The sequence below is a fragment of the Loxodonta africana genome, chromosome 10 (assembly GCF_030014295.1).
Source record: "Loxodonta africana isolate mLoxAfr1 chromosome 10, mLoxAfr1.hap2, whole genome shotgun sequence".
Taxonomy (NCBI): domain Eukaryota; kingdom Metazoa; phylum Chordata; class Mammalia; order Proboscidea; family Elephantidae; genus Loxodonta; species Loxodonta africana.
In genome coordinates this window covers 118,804,971-118,826,437 of record NC_087351.1, presented here as the reverse complement: position 1 = coordinate 118,826,437, position 21,467 = coordinate 118,804,971, and the positions used below count along the sequence as shown (strand labels likewise).

The 21,467-nt window shown below is 61.3% G+C and overlaps 2 protein-coding genes across 2 annotated transcripts in view; one reads left to right on the top strand and one right to left on the bottom strand.

Moving 5' to 3' along the window:
• Positions 1-3,128: 3,128 nt before the first annotated feature.
• On the bottom strand, positions 3,129-10,343 carry CLBA1 (clathrin binding box of aftiphilin containing 1). Its single transcript, XM_064291869.1, has 7 exons — positions 10,098-10,343; positions 9,810-10,031; positions 8,850-9,758; positions 7,585-7,733; positions 6,101-6,230; positions 4,950-5,063; positions 3,129-3,966 (listed from the first exon to the last, which is right to left on the bottom strand). Exons 1-7 carry the CDS (start codon positions 10,341-10,343, stop codon positions 3,799-3,801), a joined length of 1,938 nt encoding a protein of 645 aa, XP_064147939.1. The 3' UTR covers positions 3,129-3,798.
• Positions 10,344-17,030: 6,687 nt separating this feature from the next.
• AHNAK2 (AHNAK nucleoprotein 2) overlaps positions 17,031-21,467 on the top strand; it is a 34,485-nt gene continuing 30,048 nt past the window's right edge. Inside the window, exons 1-3 of the mRNA XM_064291868.1 lie at positions 17,031-17,096; positions 17,856-18,009; positions 20,997-21,130. Coding sequence (XP_064147938.1) covers positions 17,031-17,096; positions 17,856-18,009; positions 20,997-21,130 — 354 coding nt within the window. The remainder of the gene's footprint in view (positions 17,097-17,855; positions 18,010-20,996; positions 21,131-21,467) is intronic.

Sequence of the window (21,467 nt, the reverse complement as noted above, 5' to 3'; positions counted from 1 at the left end):
TAGGTGACTGAGACACCATCCACCTGTGGTATTTCTGTTACAGCAGCCCTAGGTGACTAAGCCATCCACTGTGGTACTTCTGTTATAGCAGCACTAGGTGACTAAGACACCATCCACTGTGGTATTTCTGTTACAGCAGCACTAGGTGACTGAGACACCATCCACTGTGGTGTTTCTGTTACAGCAGCACTAGGTGACTAAGACACCATCCACTGTGGTATTTCTGTTACAGCAGCACTAGGTGACTGAGACACCATCCACTGTGGTGTTTCTGTTACAGCAGCACTAGGTGACTAAGACACCATCCACTGTGGTATTTCTGTTACAGCAGCACTAGGTGACTAAGACAGCCATCCACGTGTGGTACTTCTGTTATAGCAGCACTAGGTGACTAAGACACCATCCACGTGTGGTATTTCTGTTATAGCAGCACTAGGTGACTAAGACACCATCCACGTGTGATATTTCTGTTATAGCAGCACTAGGTGACTGAGACACCATCCACTGTGGTATTTCTGTTATAGCAGCACTAGGTGACTAAGACACCATCCACGTGTGATATTTCTGTTATAGCAGCACTAGGTGACTAAGACACCATCCACGTGTGATATTTCTGTTATAGCAGCACTAGGTGACTGAGACACCATCCACTGTGGTACTTCTGTTATAGCAGCACTAGGTGACTGAGACACCATCCACTGTGGTATTTCTGTTACAGCAGCACTAGGTGACTGAGACACCATCCACTGTGGTATTTCTGTTACAGCAGCACTAGGTGACTAAGACAGCCATCCACGTGTGGTACTTCTGTTATAGCAGCACTAGGTGACTAAGACACCATCCACGTGTGATATTTCTGTTATAGCAGCACTAGGTGACTGAGACACCATCCACTGTGGTATTTCTGTTACGGCAGCACTAGGTGACTGAGACACCATCCACTGTGGTATTTCTGTTATAGCAGCACTAGGTGACTGAGACACCATCCACGTGTGGTATTTCTGTTATAGCAGCACTAGGTGACTAAGACAGCCATCCACGTGTGGTACTTCTGTTATAGCAGCACTAGGTGACTGAGACACCATCCACTGTGGTATTTCTGTTATAGGAGCACTAGGTGACTGAGACACCATCCACTGTGGTATTTCTGTTACAGCAGCACTAGCTGACTAAGCCATCCACTGTGGTACTTCTGTTATAGCAGCACTAGGTGACTAAGACACCATCCACTGTGGTATTTCTGTTACAGCAGCACTAGGTGACTAAGACACCATCCACTTGTGGTATTTCTGTTACAGCAGCCCTAGGTGACTAAGCCATCCACTGTGGTACTTCTGTTATAGCAGCACTAGGTGACTAAGACACCATCCACTGTGGTGTTTCTGTTACAGCAGCACTAGGTGACTAAGACAGCCATCCACGTGTGGTACTTCTGTTATAGCAGCACTAGGTGACTAAGACACCATCCACGTGTGGTATTTCTGTTATAGCAGCACTAGGTGACTGAGACACCATCCACTGTGGTATTTCTGTTACGGCAGCACTAGGTGACTGAGACACCATCCACTGTGGTACTTCTGTTATAGCAGCACTAGGTGACTGAGACACCATCCACTGTGGTATTTCTGTTATAGGAGCACTAGGTGACTGAGACACCATCCACTGTGGTATTTCTGTTACAGCAGCACTAGCTGACTAAGCCATCCACTGTGGTACTTCTGTTATAGCAGCACTAGGTGACTGAGACACCATCCACTGTGGTATTTCTGTTATAGGAGCACTAGGTGACTGAGACACCATCCACTGTGGTATTTCTGTTACAGCAGCCCTAGGTGACTAAGCCATCCACTGTGGTACTTCTGTTATAGCAGCACTAGGTGACTAAGACACCATCCACTGTGGTGTTTCTGTTACAGCAGCACTAGGTGACTAAGACAGCCATCCACGTGTGGTACTTCTGTTATAGCAGCACTAGGTGACTAAGACACCATCCACGTGTGGTATTTCTGTTATAGCAGCACTAGGTGACTAAGACACCATCCACGTGTGATATTTCTGTTATAGCAGCACTAGATGACTAAGACAGTCATGTTTTTTGGTGCCATGTGTAAGAACTCTTCACCTAGCCCTGGGTCCCAAAGATTTTCTTCTACAAGTTTTATAGTTTTATGTTTTACATTTAAATCTATGATCAAATATGAGTTAATTTTTGAATAAGGACTGTAGTTTAGGTCAAGATTCATTTTTCTGCATATGGATGTCAGTTTTTGGAATCCTTCTCCACTGAATTGCACCTTGGTTAAAAATCAGCTGGCAGGACTTATGTGGAAGGCCATTGGTATCTGACACAGTTACTGATACGGTTGCATTTAAGTCTCTCATCTTGGTATTTGTTTTCTATTCTTTTTTATTTATGATTTGTTCCTCCTCTTCTGCCTTCTTCTGGGTGGATCTCAGGAATCTGAGTTTGAACCTTTGGGTGGGAGGAGGCAGAATCCAGGGTGGGACACGTTGGATTGTTAAAGTTTAACTTCTAAACCACAGGTCAGGAAACCACAGCAGTGTCCCTGAAGGCCACAGGTGGGCTGCCCACCCTTTGAAGGAACTGGCATTGTTGGAAAATCAGTTTCCAACTCCCATTCTTTTCTGATTGAAAATGAAAAATTAAGGCAGATTTCTCAAACATCTGGCACCAGGTAAAAAATCCAAGTTCTCCTTTAATATGAACCTCAGTGCCCTCGTACAGGACGGTGACTCCGCACAGCCAGGGTGGGGGCTGGCAGTGTGTGGCAGGGTTAGTGGCTTCTTCCCCCTTTCAGGATAAGAAACACCATCAGAACAGATGGGTTGCTCCTTGCCACTATTCATTCAGGTCTGGACAAGACACCAATGGTTCTGGTGACTGGGCTGGGCCAGCACAGCTTGGCCTCCTGGACAGGCAGCTGGGTGGTATGGCCCTGTGCCACAGGCACCCCAGTACTCCACCCGCTCGGCTCTCTCTGACAGCCACCTTGGACCTGTGACCCCAAGGGCCTGGCTAAGGGGGTGACCTGTGGGGGTGGCAGACGGAATGTCGGGTTTCTGGGCATTCGTCCTTCTAGAGCAGCAATGAAGAGCAAGAACACAGGTCTGCCCAGGCCATTTTATTTTGTAAACTTAACAAAAGCCAATGCCACCTGCTTATGGGCACCAGGAGAGAACTGTCTCCTTGGCAGAAGCCCAGGGAACATGGGTGCCCTCTAGGCCCCTAAGAGCTCAGACCAACGAGTGCCCAAGGGTGTGAAGCAGCCAGTGCAGCCCCTTGACAGCAATGAAAACCCACCCAGAGCTGCAGGCAGAGGCACCTGTGAGAGTAAACAGCAGATGCCACCCTGGGGGACGAACCTGAGCGTGCCACTGAGAGCCTGGCTGGTGCTAAGTGGACAGGGACGTACTCAGGGGGCTCTGAGCTCACTGACCAGCTCTCTCCCACTGCCCTTCCCTCCTGACTCTCACAGGAGCTGACCAAGATGAGGTGGTGCCCCACAGGGCCCCCGGGGCAGTTGGGTTCTAGGGTCTGTCACAGGTCTCCCGGGGTGCGGGGCAACGCTGACACTGGGCGGAAGGTCCCAACCGACACCCAGTGCCCCACGCTCCCTCTGGGTGTGGGCTTCTGCTCCACAGCACCCAGTGACGCACCAATAGTGGCTCCATCCTGACAGAACCCAGAATGGACCCACGGGGACCCTGGGACGCTGATGTGGCTCCGTGGCAGCAACAGAGTGACAGTCCTCAGGAGACATGAAGCCCCTTCTGCGCTCAGCACACGTCACTCTTAAACAGCATCCTGGCAAGGCTGTGTGGAGTGAACAGCTTCTTTTTCCTTGGTGATGTCAGGTGCTGCATGTGCCCCAGAAAGGGGGTCTTCTTCAGGAAGAGGCTGCATGTGATCAGGGCCCCCTGTCTGTGGCTGGGGGTCCCCGAGAGCTGAGGATCAAGAAAGGACAGCAGTCAAGCCAAGCGTGCCCAGATGGTCAGTGCAGGGTGTTCAGGAGGATCTCCAAGCAGAACATGCGAACCCCACCCAGGGGAACGCTGGCCCCCATGCCCCAAGGCCCTCAGGGCTCCCTTCCCCAGTTCTCGCAGGCCTCCAGCTTCTCCCCATGACCTAGGGGCCCAGGTCTGCAGCAGCGCTGGCCCCTGAGCTAACTATCCTTCTGCGGCTCACCCACAGGGGTGCCCCTGCCCCTTGACCAGGTGTGTCTGCTAAATGACTGCTGGCAGACGCTCCCCCAGTGCTTGGGGTCTCGGATGATGATGCTCTCACGTCTTTATTCATCTCATTGCTCTGTATCTCCTCCTGCTTGTGGTGTTGTCCAAAAAGCAGAATGGCACAGAGCCCTGGGCACCCTGGGAGAGGCCTGTGCTGCCAGTGACCGAGGGCCTGTCCCTGGCATCCTGGCGCACACAGTTGCAGCCTCACCATGCTCCCTGGCTTCTGCCCTGTTTGCAAGAAGTAGCCCGCTTGCACCATACCACCCAGAACCAGCCACGCCTGCTCTCCTCTGCCTGTGGAGGCTTGCTGAGAGGGCCTGCTTGCATCTCAGGGGCAGGGTGCAAAGATGCAGCTTTCACCGCCCCACGGCTCCAGCCCTTGGCACTTCCTGGGGGCTGCTGCAGCAGCCTTGTGCCTGTCCCCCCCACTCACTCTCCACATGGTGACTGTCAGCCAAAGCCAGCTCCTTGGGTGGAGACCGTCTCCTGAGCGTGTGGAGTACCCCCCTGGACTCAGGGCCTCAGGTGCAGGCTGCTCTGGGAACCTCCCCCCCGAACCCCCGTCCAGGCCTCCAGGGCGTGCGACATGAGGAGGAAGCCGAGTCAGATTTGGGGTTTCTGCTGGCTGTGTCCCAGCCCTCGCCGGGCAGCCTGGTCCCCGTGTGGCAGCGCGGGGGTGGGGAGGTGCTCCTCACCTGGGTCTGGATCAGGGCACTGCAGGGGTTCCAGTGCGGGGTGACGCCCTGGGGCTCCTCAGGCTCCGTGAGGGCGAGACCTTCCAAGCCGGGGCCCCCGCCCCTCGAGAGGCTCTGAGGGAGAAATGCTGTCACACGCCAGCTGGCCCGCCAACTCAGAAGTCAGGGTTAGGGTTCACAGGCTGAAGGGGGACCCCAGGGTTGCTCCCCGTTTCCCCTGAACCTCGCTAACAGATGGCAGTGACCAGCAAGCACTCGGGCTCCTCTGGGGATCCTGGTCTCCATCCCAGTGTACCCCTCAGCCCTGCACTCACCCCACCCCCATCACTGCCCTCCCCCAAACTGGAGATCTCTGTTCATGGCAACAGAAAGGCCTTTGATGCACCTCCAGGATCAGTCCTGCCCGTCCACCTGGAGCTGACCCCTCCCTGAACCCCTTCTTCAGACACTCTCCACAGAGACCCCCTCCAGCTGTCTTTGTTGCTCAGGCTCAGGCTCACCCCACAGGAGCCCCCTCCCCTCCAGCCTCACTGCACCCAGATGGCTGGTGCAGCCCAAGTGCCCCTGCTGGGGTGGCAGGGCAGAGCCCCAGGAACACCGAGCCCTCCACGCCATTGTGGCAACACTGACCACCTGCCTCCCTCAGTGGACCTCCCAGAGGGAAAGACACACCCTCGGAGGGTCCCCTGTGGCCCACTCTCTGGTGCCACAGCCTCCCTGGCCCTACTCCTGCCCAAGCTCCGTCCCCACTCTGACCACACCTCAGGATAGGGCCCCTCTCTCAGATGTTAGGGGGTTCCTTCTGGGGCCTTGACAGGTTTCAGGGGTCTTGTGCTTCACCCCGACCGACACCTGGGTAAGCCCCAAGCTCCTACCTGCACTGTCACTGCCACACACCAGGCTCCCCCCCTCCCCCGCCGCCAACTCCCCACCAGGGCTCGTCCACCCCAGGCCCCTGCGCTAGTCTCCCCCCACCCTGTTGGCTGCCTTCTTGTGCCCCACAGGCCCCACCCCCACGGCCCCGCCCCTCCAATGCCTCTCGGGCTCCCCACGCCCTGGCCTCCTGATTCTGAGGAAGGGGTGTGCAGGTCCCCCACTTTACACTCTCGGGGGAGGGGTTCTTCCAGGAGCCCTGCCTCAGCACCAAATACCTTTTGAGCAGCATCTATTCCGAGAACGAGGAAGAAGTTGTCCCGACAGCGGGACTCGTTCCAGAGGCCCCGGAAAGTAGACGTGTCAGGGGGCTTCTGAAGAGCTCTCCAGAGTTTTCGAGACTCGGGACTGGGAACACACGTAGTAATTAAACCTAATTACCAGGCACAGTCTGTTCAGAATCCACTGTGAAGGAGTGCCTCACGTGGGAGGCAAAGCCGAGTCCAGACGGCAGCAAGATTGCTGGAGAGCCCTGGGCTTTCTTGTGCAGACCGTACCCCAAACCCTCGCTTCCTGCAGAGGTCCCCGCACCTCATCCCGCTCCCTGTGCTCCACGGGATGTCCACTCAGGCAGGTTTTGTTACCACTACCGCTGCCTCCTCCGAACAACGTCAGCCCCACGAGCCGTTGGTCAGGGGTCTACCTAGGGCCAGGTGTATCTAGGGCCGGGTCTACCTAGGGCCGTGCTGGGCGTGGTCTGTTCTGTGGACACCACTGCTAGGAGCTGAGGGGCATTCAGAGGGGATAGGGAGAGGGCAGCTCTGCCTGAGGGAGACCCTTTGAGTGGAAAGGAAAGGCAGGCATGCAGGTGACCACCATGGGAGACAGAGCAGGAGAGCCCCTGCCACTGCACGTAAACTGTGTCCCACTCCACCCCAAGCCGACACAGACCCGGCTCACAAGGACACCCAGCCCAGCTGGTCACCATGGCTGCCCAGGCCTCTGGGCCTCAGGCTGAGACTGCTGAGATCTGTGCTGCTGGGCCACCGTTCGGGGCCCCCGGCTGGGGCATGCCCTGCCTGGCTCTCTGACCAAGTCCAGTCTGTTCAGACCTGGGCAGTCCCCCAGCACAGTCCACTGAGAAAGCAAGTCGGCCAGGACCCACCACCTTGCTCTCCCGCCCTGAAGCCTCATCTGGAGCTGCTTCTTGTTCACGGCCACACGTACCCATGGCTACCCACGCTTCTTTCAGTGCTTAGGTCAAAGTGTGGCCTTAGGAAACGGCCCTCTGCAAACAGCTGCGTCTCACAGGCAGCACAGGCTGACCCTAGGGGCTGAGAAGGCCCTGGGGGCAGAACCCTGGGGTGGCCTCTGCTGCTGCAGGGCTATTCTCTCTGACTGTGGCTGAGGGTCACTGAGGCTGCGGACCAACTTGGCCAGGCCCTCAGAGGCCCCGGATCCACTGCTCAGGCCCACAAGGTCTTTCTGCCTCCCCAGCCCTCTCCTCAAGACACAGCAGAGGTACAGGGAGCTCACACTCAGGCCAGTCTTCCCCCCGGGGGGACGGGGGGAAGGCTGGACGAGGCTCAGCGGTGAAGGGTGGTGCTGCCAGGAGCAAGGGACATTTTGAGGTGACAAGGACAGGGCCAGGGGGACAGCACCACCTACAGAGGGAAGACCACCCGCCTCTGCATCGGCTGACCAGCCCCAGTCTGAAGGACGAGCTGTTGTGAGAAATGTCGGCTCCAGTTAGGCTGATTACCAGAATGGCTCCTGTGTAGGTCCCAGGTCAGCTGTTTCTTCATGGTTCATTTCCAAACAATGGTTTAAGGTGGAAACACCTTCAGGTGACGACCCGACTAGTAGTTCTTGAAAAGCAAACTTAAAAATTTTCTCATAGCTGCGAATAGACTGAAAAAAAAAAAAACCAAAAAACACCCAAGTTAGAAGAAGCGCATGTGTTATTCCAAGTGCACGATTCTGGTTCAAGTGGCTGGGCTACTGTAACATGACACAATCATTCCTAAAAGTCACCATGCTGTGCAAAATTACGCCATAAAATCCACAGGCCTTCTGGGGAAATGGGGCCAGGGCCCAACACTTGTAACCTCATCAGGGACACATGGAAGGAAGACAGGCACTGATGCAGACGTTGGCGCAGTGCCCACGTGCTAACTGGTTAAGCAATCCACATGAGCTTGACCTTGAGGAGGCCCGAGGCTGCTGTGGAGGGGGAGCTGGAGGGCTGTAGTGTGAGTTCCCTGAAGGGTGGATCGTCTGGGAAGGGGCGGGAAGGTGCACCGCAGTGTGGGTGGGTGTCTGACGTGTGTGTGTGCTTTATGTATTCATACACTTGGTGCAGAGAAGCACATCCACCTCGTGTTTCTTGTGAAATTCCCATTATCCTCAAACTGTTCCTTGACACGTCACATTAGAGAAATTCTGTTTCAGAGTATGAGGGCAGTGCTGGCCTTATTAAGGTTGGGTCTGGTCAGAGGTCCAGGGGAACACTGGATGGTCAGACACACAGACCAGCCCTACCAACCAGCAGCACTCCTGGCTCCTTTTTTCGTTTTACTTCTTACCTTCTGTCCTTAGAGGATCTTGGGGGAACCATTTGGGAAGGAAAGAGATGACAGAAAGAGGGGAGCAATGGAAGGAAGAGGAAGACAGAAAAAGACCAGCGGCCGTTACAAGACAAGGCTCTTGGCCCCATGAAGGGCAGAGCAGGGGTGTGCTGACTCGGCACTGCACGTTTTCTGTGTGTCCTGGTTTGGGGCCACAAGAGAGAGGGAGGATTAGAGAATGGAGGTGCGAGGAAGGAAGGAGAGTGGGCAGGTCCAGGGAGAAGTGGTCAGAGAAAGGGACCCAGGTGTGCATCTCCCCCCAGTGTGGGGTGGCCAGCCTCTGGCCAGGGACGAAGGCCTGGAAAGCAACAGGCCCTGCGGGCTGGCAGTCACACTGAAGCCTCGGAGTTTGTCAGGCATGTCTCACTTGGCAGGGTGACCACAGGTACTTTGGAAATACCTCAGAAGGAATGACAGCAGCGTTGCCTGTCTGGTCAGGTCCACCCTGGTGAGGCTGGAGAGAACCTTGCTCCTCCTGGTCAGAAGCAGCTCTGGGCAGCGGAGGCTCTGAGGACTTCTCCAGGAATCCAAGGGACTGAGAGAACTGCTTGGACTTGGGTGAAGATTCCCGAAAGCCTTCAAACTCCCCCCAGGCACTGCTATGCTCCCCTGGGTCTGGACAGCCACAGGTGCGGGCAGAGGAGCCCTCGCTGGACCTGGCGAGCTTGGCCTGCCCTTCCGGCAGAAGTTGGTCCCAGGGGAGCCCCAGCCCTTCAAGCCTGCCATCACTTAGTGTCCCAGGGCCCTCGCGGAGGGAAAGCTCACCTGCTCCCCCTTTGAGGTGACTCTGAGGACCAAGAAAAGGATGTCGGGGGCCAGGCACCCGCGCTAGCTGCCACGGGTCTTGCATCTTGGTGCCACCAGGCGGGGAGAGACCCGAGGAAGAAGTGCTCAGGAGACGTACACACCACTGCACTGGAGCTGCCCGGGGTGGCCACATCCTCGCCCTGTCTGCTGGGCAGCGCCTGGGGGGACCGTGGTGGCCCCACGAGGGGCGGCCATGCCCACGCTGCCCAAGGATGAGGGTGGCCTCCTTGGCCCCGCCGCCCGGGGAGCGCAGCCTGCCTGGCTTCCTTCCGAGCTCCCAGGCGACACGGCGGGCGCAGGGGTGGGTCCCAGAGGGGACCCGGGAGGACGTGGCCCTCGGCTCCACCAACCAGCTCCCGGGAGCGCGCCGGGCGGAGCGAGGGGAGGGCCCGGGTCCGCTCGGGCCAGAGGCGAGGGTCCAGGCGGCCCTTCGAGGCGGAGGGGGCGGCGCCCAGAGGGGGTCCGCGGAGCGGGGTTTGGGGGCGCTCACGGGCGCGGCGCCCTAGGCTCGCCGTCGCGGGGCTTAAGGGCCAGGTCTGCGCAGCCGGCCGGCCCCGGAGGCGCCCCTGGGCAGGCTCCGAGCGGCCCGGGCTCCGCACCCACCTTCGCCGCCGTCGCCGCACCGGGCGAGCAGGGCGGAAGCGGCGCAGCGGCCGCAGAGCGAGAGCCCCACCGCCTCCAGCCGCGCGGCCCGTTGCCCGGCAACGCCGCGCCGGCCCCGCTTCCGGCGTCCCCGCTTACCCCGCCCCCGACGTTGTGACGTCAGCGCGCTCCGCTGTGGGCGTGGTCAGCCCCAGGCCGCGCCCCTGGCCGCCCCGCCCCGCCCCGCCCCGCGCGCCACCGCTCCGGGCTCTCCCTGCAGCCAGAGGGTCGCGTCCGAGCACTCAGACCCTGGACCCCGACCTCGAGACCCCGACACCTCGGACCCGGACCCCGAGAACTCGACCTCGGGACCCGACTCCGAGACCCCGATTCCGACCCCGGACCCCGAGGCCCCGATTCCGACCTCTTGACCTCGACCCCAGACCCCAAGCCCCGATTCCGACCCCAGGACCTCGACCGCGGACCCCGAGCCTGGCCCGCACATCCTCCACCTCCCTGTTTACTCATTAGCGCTCCTCAGCCAGCAGCTTCCATTGCACTGTTAGCAGCCCCTAGCGCCCCTAGGTCCCTCGCCCATCACCCCTCCTGGGGCATGGACCCCTCAGCAGGCCCCCCACCGCCCCAGCAGATCGGAGCCTCGGCCCACACCCGCATGCACCTTGTCCTGGGACACTGCCCCCACGGCCAGTGCGCAGCCACCCGCTCTGCATCCGGATCCTGGCAACTCGCTTCAGGACGCCTTCCTGAGCCTCTGAAGGCTGCCAGCCTGGCCTCCCATCCTGCATCGCTGCAGCAGGGACCCGGTGCAGCCGTGTAATGCTTTCTCCACTGGACTGGATGCCCCAGGCTGCACCCAGCCCCTAGTCTGTTGCCTGTAGGGCAGGGGGCGTCCCCTCCCTCCAGACCTTGCTGCAGGGCAGGGACAGCCACTCTCTGTAGGGCGGCCCACCTGCAGACCCCCAGGGTCACTAAGGAGTGAGCCCGGCCTCTCTGCCAGCCCCCCAGGCATTCCAGGCCCCTCCTCCCTCCACGTCTTCCCGAAGCTGACCTGGATGTGTGATCCCAGTTGCCTCCCCCAGGCTGACCTCATCTGGCCCTGCCCTAACCTCCCTGAATATGCATCATCCCACCCCCTTCTCCTAGGACCCTACCTGGGCCCTGCCCTGCTTCCATAACTCACCCGCTCCCCCCTTCCTTCTCAGCAAAACTACCCAAAATTTTAATTTCAAAAATTGCATGATGAGATCACTCTCTGGACTCTGACCCGAAGCCTCCTGCCCGCTCCGCTCAGTGAGAGGCAGACAGTTGGGTAAGGCAGGGTGCGTGCAGGTTCTGCTGTCTCACTGCCACCACCGTGTGACCTGAGTCCCCTGTTGGATGGAGGGACAGCTGGTGTTGGGAGGTGTCAGTGAGACCTGTCTTCGCCAGGTGGGAGGGTGATCCAAATGTCTGAGTGACACGTGATGGCTGAGGGCTGGAGGTCACAAAGGAATTCCACCCCCCCGCCATTGTGGTCCCTCTGGCTGGTCAGGGCTCCTCTTCCTCCATCCACCCAACCTGGCCCACACAGCCGGTCGGGGCAGGTTGGGGGCTCTGTAAGCCCTGCTGGACAGTGACCAGCCACCGACTCTGCCCCAGCTCAGTCCCTGGCTTCAGCTTGCCCCTTGGTCACTAGGGTTCAGGGTGTAGGTCAGCCCAGTAGTTGTCTGCCATCACTCCCCTCCCCCTCCTTGGACCTCTCATCCACTGTCCTGACCATCCCCCAAACCAGGGAGCTGGAAATGGGTAGGGGGAGTGTTATCCTTATGTACTGGTGGGGAAAATGAGGCCCATGTCCACACACTTACATCCGAAGCAGAGCTGGGGCTGGGACCAGCTCTCCATGGAGCAATTCCCCCCTCCTCTCCCAGGGGAGGGGCGAGAGGCACCGTGACCGCAGGGTGGAAGGTTCCGGGAACAAGGCAGCTGCCATGGCTTCACTCAGCACTGCTGCTGGAGGCATCAATCATTGATGCTCTGGGTGTCCCTGCTTGCCAAGAGGCGGAGGGCAGCCAGTGGACCGGCGGGGCAGTGGAGACTGCTGGCAGCCACAGGCCCCTCCCGAGGCCCTGAGGGCAAACCCGAGACCCCATCCCAGTTAGGACCCGCAGAGCAGGGTCCCAAACTCTCCAGGTGTCCCTGTCATGGCGGGCCCAGGGAGGGGCCAGCAGAAGAAAGCCTGAGGACCTGAAAAGCTGTCTGCAGGCCCCACCTATGGGTGGGGCCCTTTGTGCCTGGGGATGGCTGTGAGCTGGGCCCACGTCCTCACTTGGTGCGGGGGCAGCAAGTCCTGAGTTAGGCCCAGTGCCATGCCTGCCCAGCTTGGCATCCTCCCAAGGGGGTCTGGGGAGCTGGGAGTGATGACGGGAAAGTAGGGGCCTGCAGGAAGGCCAGCAGCTCAGGGCTCTGCGGTGGGGCAGGGGCACGTGGAGGAGGCAGGTACAGTTGGCTGTAAGGGCCCCACTCCCTGGGGTCAGGGGTGGGCAGTCAGGGGCCCTGGTGGGCAGGAGAGGGATCCTGGCTGAACCGTTGAGTGAGACCTGCCCCCCAGAATGGCTGGTTGGGAGTTGGGTCTCAGGGAGAGTCAAGGATGGGGCAAAGGAGCTTCTAACCACAGTGCCAGCGGCATATTGCCCAAGGGACCAGGCCCCCAGAAATGGCTGGAGTGAGGTGAACCCATGGGACCCTGGGGCGGCACCTGAGGGTTAGCACAGCAGGTGGAGGCGGGGAGCTCCCTGTAAGGGGTGTGGCCTAGGAAGACACCCCACAGGGTCTGTTCCCCCAACCTAGGGGAGAGCCCTGGAGGGTGGTGGCAGGTGTGGCCCTCAGGGCAGGGTCCCCAGTTCTACCAGACAGCTTCAGCCAAGATGGGGGCCAGGTTACTGGCCTGCTTTGCTTTGCTTCGCTGCCTTCCCCTCCCCACCCTCCACCCCCACACTGGCTGGCCAGAGGGCATTAGCCCAGGGGCCCCAGGGGACCACCTACTGCACAGGGGCTGGGCGAGGGCAGGGGCTGTCCCCTCCTTCAGCAGCCACTTGAGACCCCTCCTCATGGCCTCCAGCTGGGATGGGGCAACCAGCCAGTCTGCACCCTCGCAGGTGTGTCCCGGGGTCAAAGGATTCCCGGGAGGGCAGCAGGCTCCGTCCCCAGTAAGTGTGGCAGCTATGGTGGCTATGGCTGTGTTCCTGCTGAGGTGGGTGGGGGCTCCTGAAGGGTCTCGTGGGGTAGGGGCAGGGATTTCCAGGTGGAGGGACATGCAAGGTGCAGGGACTGTGGGGACCAGGCCTGTCGTGGACCTCCCCCCCAACACCAGGCATCTTCCTGGCTGGCCCCCTCCTCTCTCACCATGAGCAGAGCTAGTGTCAGGACCCCACCTACAGAAGAGGAATCCAAGCCCCGGGGAGGGGGCAGGGACCTGCCCAGGGCCCCAGACCAGGTGTTCGGAGACTCAGGGGCCAGCCCTGGGCCCAGCCCCCCAGGACCCAGCAGGAAGGTGGCCCCACAGAGGACAGAGACCACAGTGACCCCAGCTCCTCACCCTGGGTGCATCAAGGCCAGGCCCTGGGCATGCCTCTGAGGGAAGGGTGGGCAGCCCAAGGGACACACTCAGAGAGGGTGCCTGCAGTCCAGGGTGAGAAGCCAACATCGAGGGGTGAGGTCCTCTCCTGAGGGTGGTGTTCCAGCACTCGTGTCTCACTGGTACCCCAGCACTGAGGTCACCCCTCATCCAGTCCTCACCACCTCGTGGCCTCTGCCTGTTTTGCTGAAGGGGAAAAGGAGATCCTCCTCCCCACCCTCACGCCCATCCCCTACGCCCCCCACCCCGCACCCGACTTCTACCAGGGCGCCGACATCGCCCTTTGCACAAAGTCAGACCATCAGGAAATGTCACATAGAGTGAGGCCACTTCATCTGGACGGAGCCCAGGAGGCCACATGACATTACCAAGGTCGCAACCTAATGGGGTGGGGGGTGGGGGGGCACACTGCAGCTTATGCCCTAAGGGTCCTGGTTCCAGGCTGCCCCACTCCCAGGCCCCCACCCCCAGGTCCCCACACCAGGCTCATAGAAGACACACAGACATGGACCCAGAGACACATGCCCAGGCACACCCATGCATGCTGGCAGCTCTCCACCCCTGTGCTCAGGAGTGACTGCCTCCCCTGACAGAGGAGAGAGGGAGGGAGAAGGCAGGGTCTCTAGCCCCAGAAAAAGACACATGGGCTTGAGACTGTGCCGTGTCCCCACTGAAGCCTGTGTGCCATCACACCAGGGCACCAGGGGGCGGCTGCAGAGCCTCTTCCCAGCAGTGACGCGGCCCCACCCGACCTAAGGCTGGAAGCTCGCCAGACTGCAGCCCAATAACGAACTAGGTGTGAGTCACCACCTGGCAGGCTCACCTGGGGCTCTGCTGGGGTGTTCTGGGCTCTTTGAACCTGAGTTTGTGCATGCACGTCAGTGTGTCTGAGGGTGTCTTGGAATGGCAGTGTGCACCTGTGTGTACATGTGAATGTGTGGCTGTCTCTGAGGGACATGACCATGTACATCTGATCTGTGCATTCGTGTGAGTGTGTGATCTTGTCTGTGAGTGTGTGTGTGCCTGCCATGTGTGGCCTTCCTGTCGCAGCCTGGTCTCTTTCCGCTCCAGGAAAAATGGTGTGTGAATGCTCATGTCAGCGTGTACGTGTGTCGCTGTGTGTGCATCAGTGTGAGAGTGTGTGTACATGTGCACATCAGTGTGTATGTGTGTCAGTGTGTGTCACTGTGTGGTGTCAGTGTGTGTACATGTGTACATCAGTGTGTATGTGGGTGTCAGTGCGTGTCAGTGTGTGCATCGGTGTGTCACTGTGTGTCAGTGCGTGTCAGTGTGCGTCAGTATGTATGTGCGTGTCAGTGTGCGTGTGTCTGTCTGGCCCAGCACCACCGACCCAGTCCCCTTGTCCAGTCCTCCTGGGGGTGCCTCCAGGCTCTTAACAAGAAGGGTGGAAAGGCTGAATTCATGGGTCTGGCCTGGCGCTGGAGGTCGCGGCTCAGCCCACCCCTGCGCTGGCACCCCCACCTGCACAGCACACGGCGGGGGCGCTGGGCACAGGGCACCCTGTCCCCCTGAACACAGTCTCAGCCCACACCCTCTGTCTACTGCGGCCCCACGTGGAATCCCCCTCCGTCCCTGTCCCCAGAGAGCCCCATCCATTCTCACGAGTCCAGCTCAAAGCCGCCGCCGCCCGAACCCTCCAGTCTGCACCCAGCTTGCGGTGGGAGGGTCTCCTCCTGCGACCCACCCGCCCGGGGCCAGATGCGGGGCTCTGAGCGGGGAGGTGAGGACGACGGTTCACCGGGTGGTGGGCTCAGGCTCTTTCCCGGCAGGGGTCCGAACTCAACTCGCCGACCCAGCAAAGCCTGGTTAGGGAAGCCGGGCGGGGCTGGCCCGCAGAGGGCCGGGGGTGGGGGTGGGTCTGGGGGCGAGACGGGGGCGGGGCTAGCCAGCGTGGGGCGGGGTCTAGCGGGGAGGGGCGGGGCCGGGGCGGGGCTGGCCCGCAGAGGGCCGGGGGTGGGGTGGGTCTGGGGGCGAGACGGGGGCGGGGCTGGCCGGCCGTGGGCGGGGCCGGACGGCCGGGGCGGGGCAGGGGCGGGGCCGGGGCGGGTCGAGACTGCGCGGCGGCCAATGGGCGGAGTGAGGCCGGGGCGCTGTGCTCGCGCGAGCCCCGCAGTGGCCGGCGCGGGGCGTGGCCGGCGCGTGGGCGGGGCGGGGGCGGGGCGTGGGCGGGCTCGGCCGCTGGGGCCAGCGGGGTCGCGGGTTGCGGGCTCCGTCCGCAGTCCGAGCCCGGCCGCCCGCGGCAGCGCCAGGGCAGCAGAGGAGGGCGCGGCGCCGCCCGCCAGGCCCCCGGACCGCAGCCGGACCTAGTCGGAGCCGGGATCTGAGGCTGGACGCTCCGGGCCGCTGCGGGCCCCACCGCCGGCCGCCGCCATGTGCGACTGCTTCCACCTGGTGCTGCCCACCTGGCCCGGAGCCCCCGGCAGCGGTGCGCCCTCCCGCCTGCAGCCCGCTCCCCTCCTGGCGGGTGGGCTCCGCGGGGCGCGCGGGGCGCGCGGGGCGTGGCCGGGGCGCAGTGCGGATCTGCTGCGGCGCGGGCGGTGGGCGCTCGGCACCCGCCCGCCGGCTCTTGCTCGCGGGTCTCCCCTCCTGCATCTAATTTCTCGCTTGTCTCCGTCCCCCTCCCGCCCCCCAGTCTGTCTCCCCGGCCTCTGAGTCCATCACTCACTCTGCGCTCCCTGCCCCTGTCTCTGCCGCTCACTGTCCCTGTCTCTGTCCACCGGCTGTAACCCTCTGGGATGTTGTCCCGTGAAGCCCAGCCTGCGGACATGCTTCTGTGTCCCTGCGCAGGGCTGTGTGTCTGCGTGGGGCGCGGGGCTGTGCACCACCAGGACTCTGGGGATAGGCCGCCTGGCCGGCCTTCTGACCTGTTTTGGGAGACGGCTGGATGGGCATTAGGGCAGTTGGCCTCGGTTGGGGGCTGCCAGACTGGGCTGGGTCTGGGTCCCAGGTGTGGCTGCAGTGTGGCTGGGTCACACAGCTTGGTGGTGGCCATGGCAGGGCTGTGCTTTCAGGAGCTTGGTACAGGTCTGAGTGGGTCAGAGATCAGTCTACACGGCCCTCTAGTGCTGGGCAAGGCAGGGCAGGTGTTGCCTATGGGGTGATCCCCAGGAATGGTCAGTACTCTTCTCTCTGAGCCTCTGGCCACACTGTGGGTGCCCAGTGCACTTGTCTGTCAGGTTGGCCATCTGTCCCTGCACTGGGGCCTGGTTCCAGGGCCTGTGTGTCTCAGCATTTGAGAGGGTGGGTGGGGCGGGGCAGGGGCAGTCCCTCTGTTTATGGGTCAATACTGCGGCAGCCTGGCCACACCCAGGGCACCTGGCCAACAGCAGGCTGCATTGGTACAGGCCTGGATCTCACTCCTGATGCTTCAGGTGGCTGCTGGGTCTCCCACAGCCCCTCCTGTCACCAGTAAGGCAGAGTGGGGGCTTGTTCTGATGGGGCTGCGAGGGCACGGCCTTTCCAGGGTCCCCGTATATCCTCCTGCTTCGGCCTCCCCCTAGTCAGATGGAAGCCTCAGAAGCCAGCAGGAGAATGATGGCCCTAGTGGTCAGTGGACCCCCACCTCCTTTGCTTGGACCCACAGTGGCATCACAGGAGAAGGTGGGGGCATGGGTTGTGGAGCCCTTGCACACCAGCCTCCTCCTCCCCCGGAGCTGCCCATCCTGTCACACTCTTGCCTCTGAAGAGGCCTGTGCCTGCTGTACCTCCCAGCCTTTCAGGAAGCCCCTCCTCTTCTCCAGCCTGCAGGGCTAGCTCCCCTTGAGGAGCAAGACCAGTGGCTCCTGTGGCTTTGGCAGGAGACCTGCAGCATCGGAAACTGTGGGCAGGCCCTCCCTCACCTTCGTAGGCTGGGGCCCAGGAATATGCATTCTGACAATGGTACTACGTGATTCCAAGTCAGGCCTTTTCCAGAAGCAGTCCTCTCCTAGAGGGCAGGCATGGGCAGGCTCTCCCCACTGTCGTCCTTCTCCCCAGTCCAAACCTACCCTCCTGTGCCAGCCATGCTAGGTCCCCAATGCACCCCAGGTTCCACAGCCTGCCTGGGCCCCAGGCCCAGGGAGAGAGCCATCTTCCACAGCCAGTCTGCTTGCAGAGGCTACCCTCTGGTGGTTGCGTCGGGAACACCCAGTGGTGCAGGCGCCGGGATCCGCCCAGCTGGCGGCAGTCCAGCTCGAGCTGACCAGCCCTGGTCCTTCACCCTCTGGCCCCCAACCTTCCTGGCTGGTCTCAGGAGGCCCCCCTGGGAAGGGAGCTCCCTAAGGTGCAGGGCTAACACCCAGGCTTCCTGACTGTTGTTAGTATACTAGCTACTTCACCCCGTTGGACACTGGGTTTTACACCCAATCTTCTTGTCTCCAGGGAGGCCTGGCTCCTACTCAGGGGCAAAGCTTGTCCTGGGCCCTGGCCCTGGCCCTGGCCCTGGCCCTGCCCTGCACCTGCAAACCCTGGCTTGGCCTGAGCCTCCCTAGCACCCCACCCCCAGATGCCCTCCCTGGGTACAGGGAGGTCCGAGGTGAGGGTAGGTCCCAGGTATGGGGAGGTCCCAGGTGAGGTGAGATCCCAGGTGAGGAGAGGTCCCAGGTGAGGGGAGATTCCAGGTGAGGAGAGGTCGCTGGTGAAGGGAGAGCCCAGGGGAGGGGCAGTCCCAGGTGCGGTGACACCCGGTGAGGGGGGGAATCTGGTGCAGCCTCCTTCGCAGTGGGGCCACCACATCTCAAGGGCATTTCCCAAGGACACTGCCATGTGGGGGCAGCCTCGGAGGCACCCTCTGTCTGTGTGGGGCTGGCGCCCCCTGCAGGCAGGGCTGGGCAGGTCGGGCACATTGGGGCTGCTGGGAGCCTGGGGTCTGGTGCTGGCAGGTGTGGATGAAGTCACCATGGCAGGGAATTAGAGCTTCGTAGTGGGAGATTTGGGTTTTTAGTGGGAAATGGTAGGACAAGTGCCAGCACCCCAGCTATTGCCCCCTGATCACTCTCCCCGCGATCACCCACGCTGGGGGTCAGGTCCTCACTTTGCAGACAGGGACACAGGCTCCAAACAGGAGGGGTAGAGCCCTGCACCCAGCTGGGCCTCTCTGGACTCCACAGGGGTCTGGTGGACAAGACCACACTGAGGGGTGATATACTGGCTCTGCCTGGCCCTGCCCACCAGGCAGGAGACCCACGGGTGCTAGCCCTGGGGACAAGCTCACATGCCCCTCTCCAGCCTAGAAGTGTCCGTGGCAGAGATGGGCCTCCATGGGGAGGCAGGAGAGGTCGCCCTGGACCTGGGATCCCCAGAGAACGCCCCCGCCCATTAATGAAGTATTTTCTCAGAAGCCATGACTGTGGGACCCGTATTCCCAATAGTACCCCCAGCTCTTTCCTTTGTGGGGAAACTGAGGCTAGGTGGCCTGGCCTGGCTCCCGTCTGAAACCTCAGACTGTGCACCCCTGGTGCCCTTCCCTGGGCAAGGTTTGAAATGGGGGCTGGGAAAGCCCAGCAGGAGGGTCAGAGCTGGCTGGACCTCAAGCTACCATGCCCCACCCCTGACTCTTTTTTCCCTTTGCTCCGCCCCCCTGAGCCTTCCGTCCTGAGCTAGGCTGGGAATTGCCTCTTCTAGGAAGTCCCCAGCTCCCCTCAGCCTCCCACTCTCCTGCATCCACATCTGTCCTCCTACTCCACCCCTCCTTGTCAAGGGCCTCTGTGTGCCAGATTCAGGCCAGGGCTGGCTTGCCTGGGCAATGTAGGACCAGGTGGAGGCGGGGCTCTAGCAATCTGGGGGTCCCTGCTACCCACTGCAGGAGGGAAAACCCGAGATCTCCAGGCCTGGTTCTCTGCCTGGTGGGGGCAGGGCAGGGAGGCAGACCCTATGCTTGGGCTAATGTGAGGTGTGGGTGTCCACCTGCCCGTCTGTCTGTGTCTCCGGGAGCGCGTGAGACTTAGGGGGCTACATACCCGGCATGAGTGAGGCAGGCACCAGTTGCTGGGGTCAGGGGGCCTGGGGTGGACAGAGGACTCGGTAAGGTGTCCAGCCTGGCCAGGGGGACTTCGGAGAGGAAGGTCAGCCAGACAGAGACCAGGAGCTGCATGCAGGTCTGGAGAGGAGGCCAGGCCAGGCTGTTGGGAGGGGGCTGTGTTCTGAGGGTGCTGGGAGCCCAGGGGTCTTAGGGCAGCCTCAGAGGGAAGGAATGAGATGAGACCAGGTCTGGGGAACTGCCCTGGCCTGTTGGGGTAGGGGTGGTGACTGAGGGAGGGCAGGTCTGTGGGCCCAGGGGGCTCCGGTGTGGGCCACCCTCCCCTGGCCCCCCACCTCACCCTAAGGGCAGCCACCCTCTCCACTGCGGGTCTGGGTGGCGGCTGGGAGCCTCTAGGGGCGTCCTCCCCAAGCTCTCCCCCCGCCCCCTCCATGCCTAGGTTTCCTTTTGTTTTTCTTTTTCGGGAAGCCACAGTCCGGCCCGGAGCCAACAGCCGCCTGCTGGGATTAATATTTAATATTCAGAAGCACTTTCTAAAATGGACAAATGGAGCTGTGTCCAGGAGTCCGGTGGGGCTGGGGGCGGGTGGTGTGGCTTCCCGAGATGCTGCAGAAATGTTTACAACCACCGCCCCTCCTGCATGCTGCCGGGTTTCTGGGCTCAGCTCGTGGCCCACCCAGGACCAGACGAGGCCTCGGTGACCCCAGTGTGTGTAGGGGGGCCACAGTGGGGCCTCTCCCACAGGGAGCTTTTGTGGGGGACTCCCTGTAGCACACCAGGCCCCAGGGGTGAAGGTGGAACTTTAGGTGGGGGCTGGGCTCAGAGCCTGCAGAGCCTGACAGGGGCTGGAGTCCTGGAAGGGGTCTTGAGCACTGTACCGGGCGTGTCTATCTCAGAGAGGGTGGCTGAGGCCTAGAGAGGCTTGGGTAGGAGGCCAGAACGCCTGGGGGCCCCTCACTGGGCCTCCCTCTCCACACGGGGGGAGTTGTGCTGAGTGGAGAAGACCTAATCCTAAGCTGAGCCCAGCCCACTGGGCACTGGACAGGCCACCCTGCACGGGGGCCACAGAGCGGGAAGGCCGTGGTGACTCAGCCCACTCAACCAAGTCAAGGCCCCTTTGTTTGGGGAACCCTGCTTGCCCCACGGTGGTCGGGTGGCGCTGTGTCTGCAGTCTCCGAGGGACCCAGATGTGCATGTTTTGTGCCCACTCACATGGCTGGTGCCCTGGTTCCTGAGACCTGCAAGCCCAGCTAGCCCCCGTTGTGGTCTGGGCAGAGGATGGCTCCCCAGGGTGGGTCCCCACTCGAACTGCCCCCTCCTGGTCAGCCCTGCTTTGGTAGCACCAGTTCTCCGGCCGGCCATGACACAACCCCCAGCAATGCGCAGCCTTGGCCTTGCTTAGCCCCAGCTGATTCACTGTCTCCCCCCACCGCTTGGCCGCCACCGCCCCACCCCAAATTCCCACGGGACTCCCAGCAGGGCCTGGGTCCAGGCAAGGTGGGCCATGACTGCCCCTTGCACTCAGGCAACCACCTGGCTCTCAGGGTTCGTGGCACTGGACCCTGAAGCGCAGAAAGAGCAGGCCTCCAGCCTCAAGCCCTCAGCCCTGCCCCACTGCCCCTCCCTCCAGATGCCGAGCACCTGCCCTCCCACTGAGCCCAAAGCAAGCGTCCAGCAAGTGGGTCCCCAGTGGCACTGGACACCAGCCTGGGGACAGGGTGTGAGGGTGGCCCCCAGGTCACAGTCGTCCTGAGCCAGAGTCCCTCGGCAGCCTAAGCCCTTCACTTCCCACCAGGAGTGCCTCCCACCCACCTGCATCACCCTCTAGCCCCACCTGATTGATGACCAGGAGCTGGTGGGACTGTCACCCTGACCGCTGTTGGCACTGCTGCTAGGGGGGAGGGATTGCTTCAGGGTCACGGAACGGAGAGTCCAGGGTCTGAGCTGGGAGCATTGGGGCAGACGGGGGTGCGTGGGGGGCATAGTGGGTCTGCCTGGGGAGCAGAGGTGAGCGG

Bases quoted from the DNA above. Each gene is read 5' to 3' on its own strand.
- CLBA1 (XM_064291869.1), bottom strand. From the start codon at position 10,343: ATGTGCGGGCCAGGCTCGGGGTCCGCGGTCGAGGTCCTGGGGTCGGAA. The intron at 7,734-8,849 runs GTATTTCCAAAG...TTTTTTTTTCAG, and splicing joins CTGCTGTCATTCCTTCTGAG to TCTATTCGCAGCTATGAGAA. The intron at 5,064-6,100 runs GTATTTGGTGCT...TTTCTCCCTCAG, and splicing joins GAATAGATGCTGCTCAAAAG to AGCCTCTCGAGGGGCGGGGG.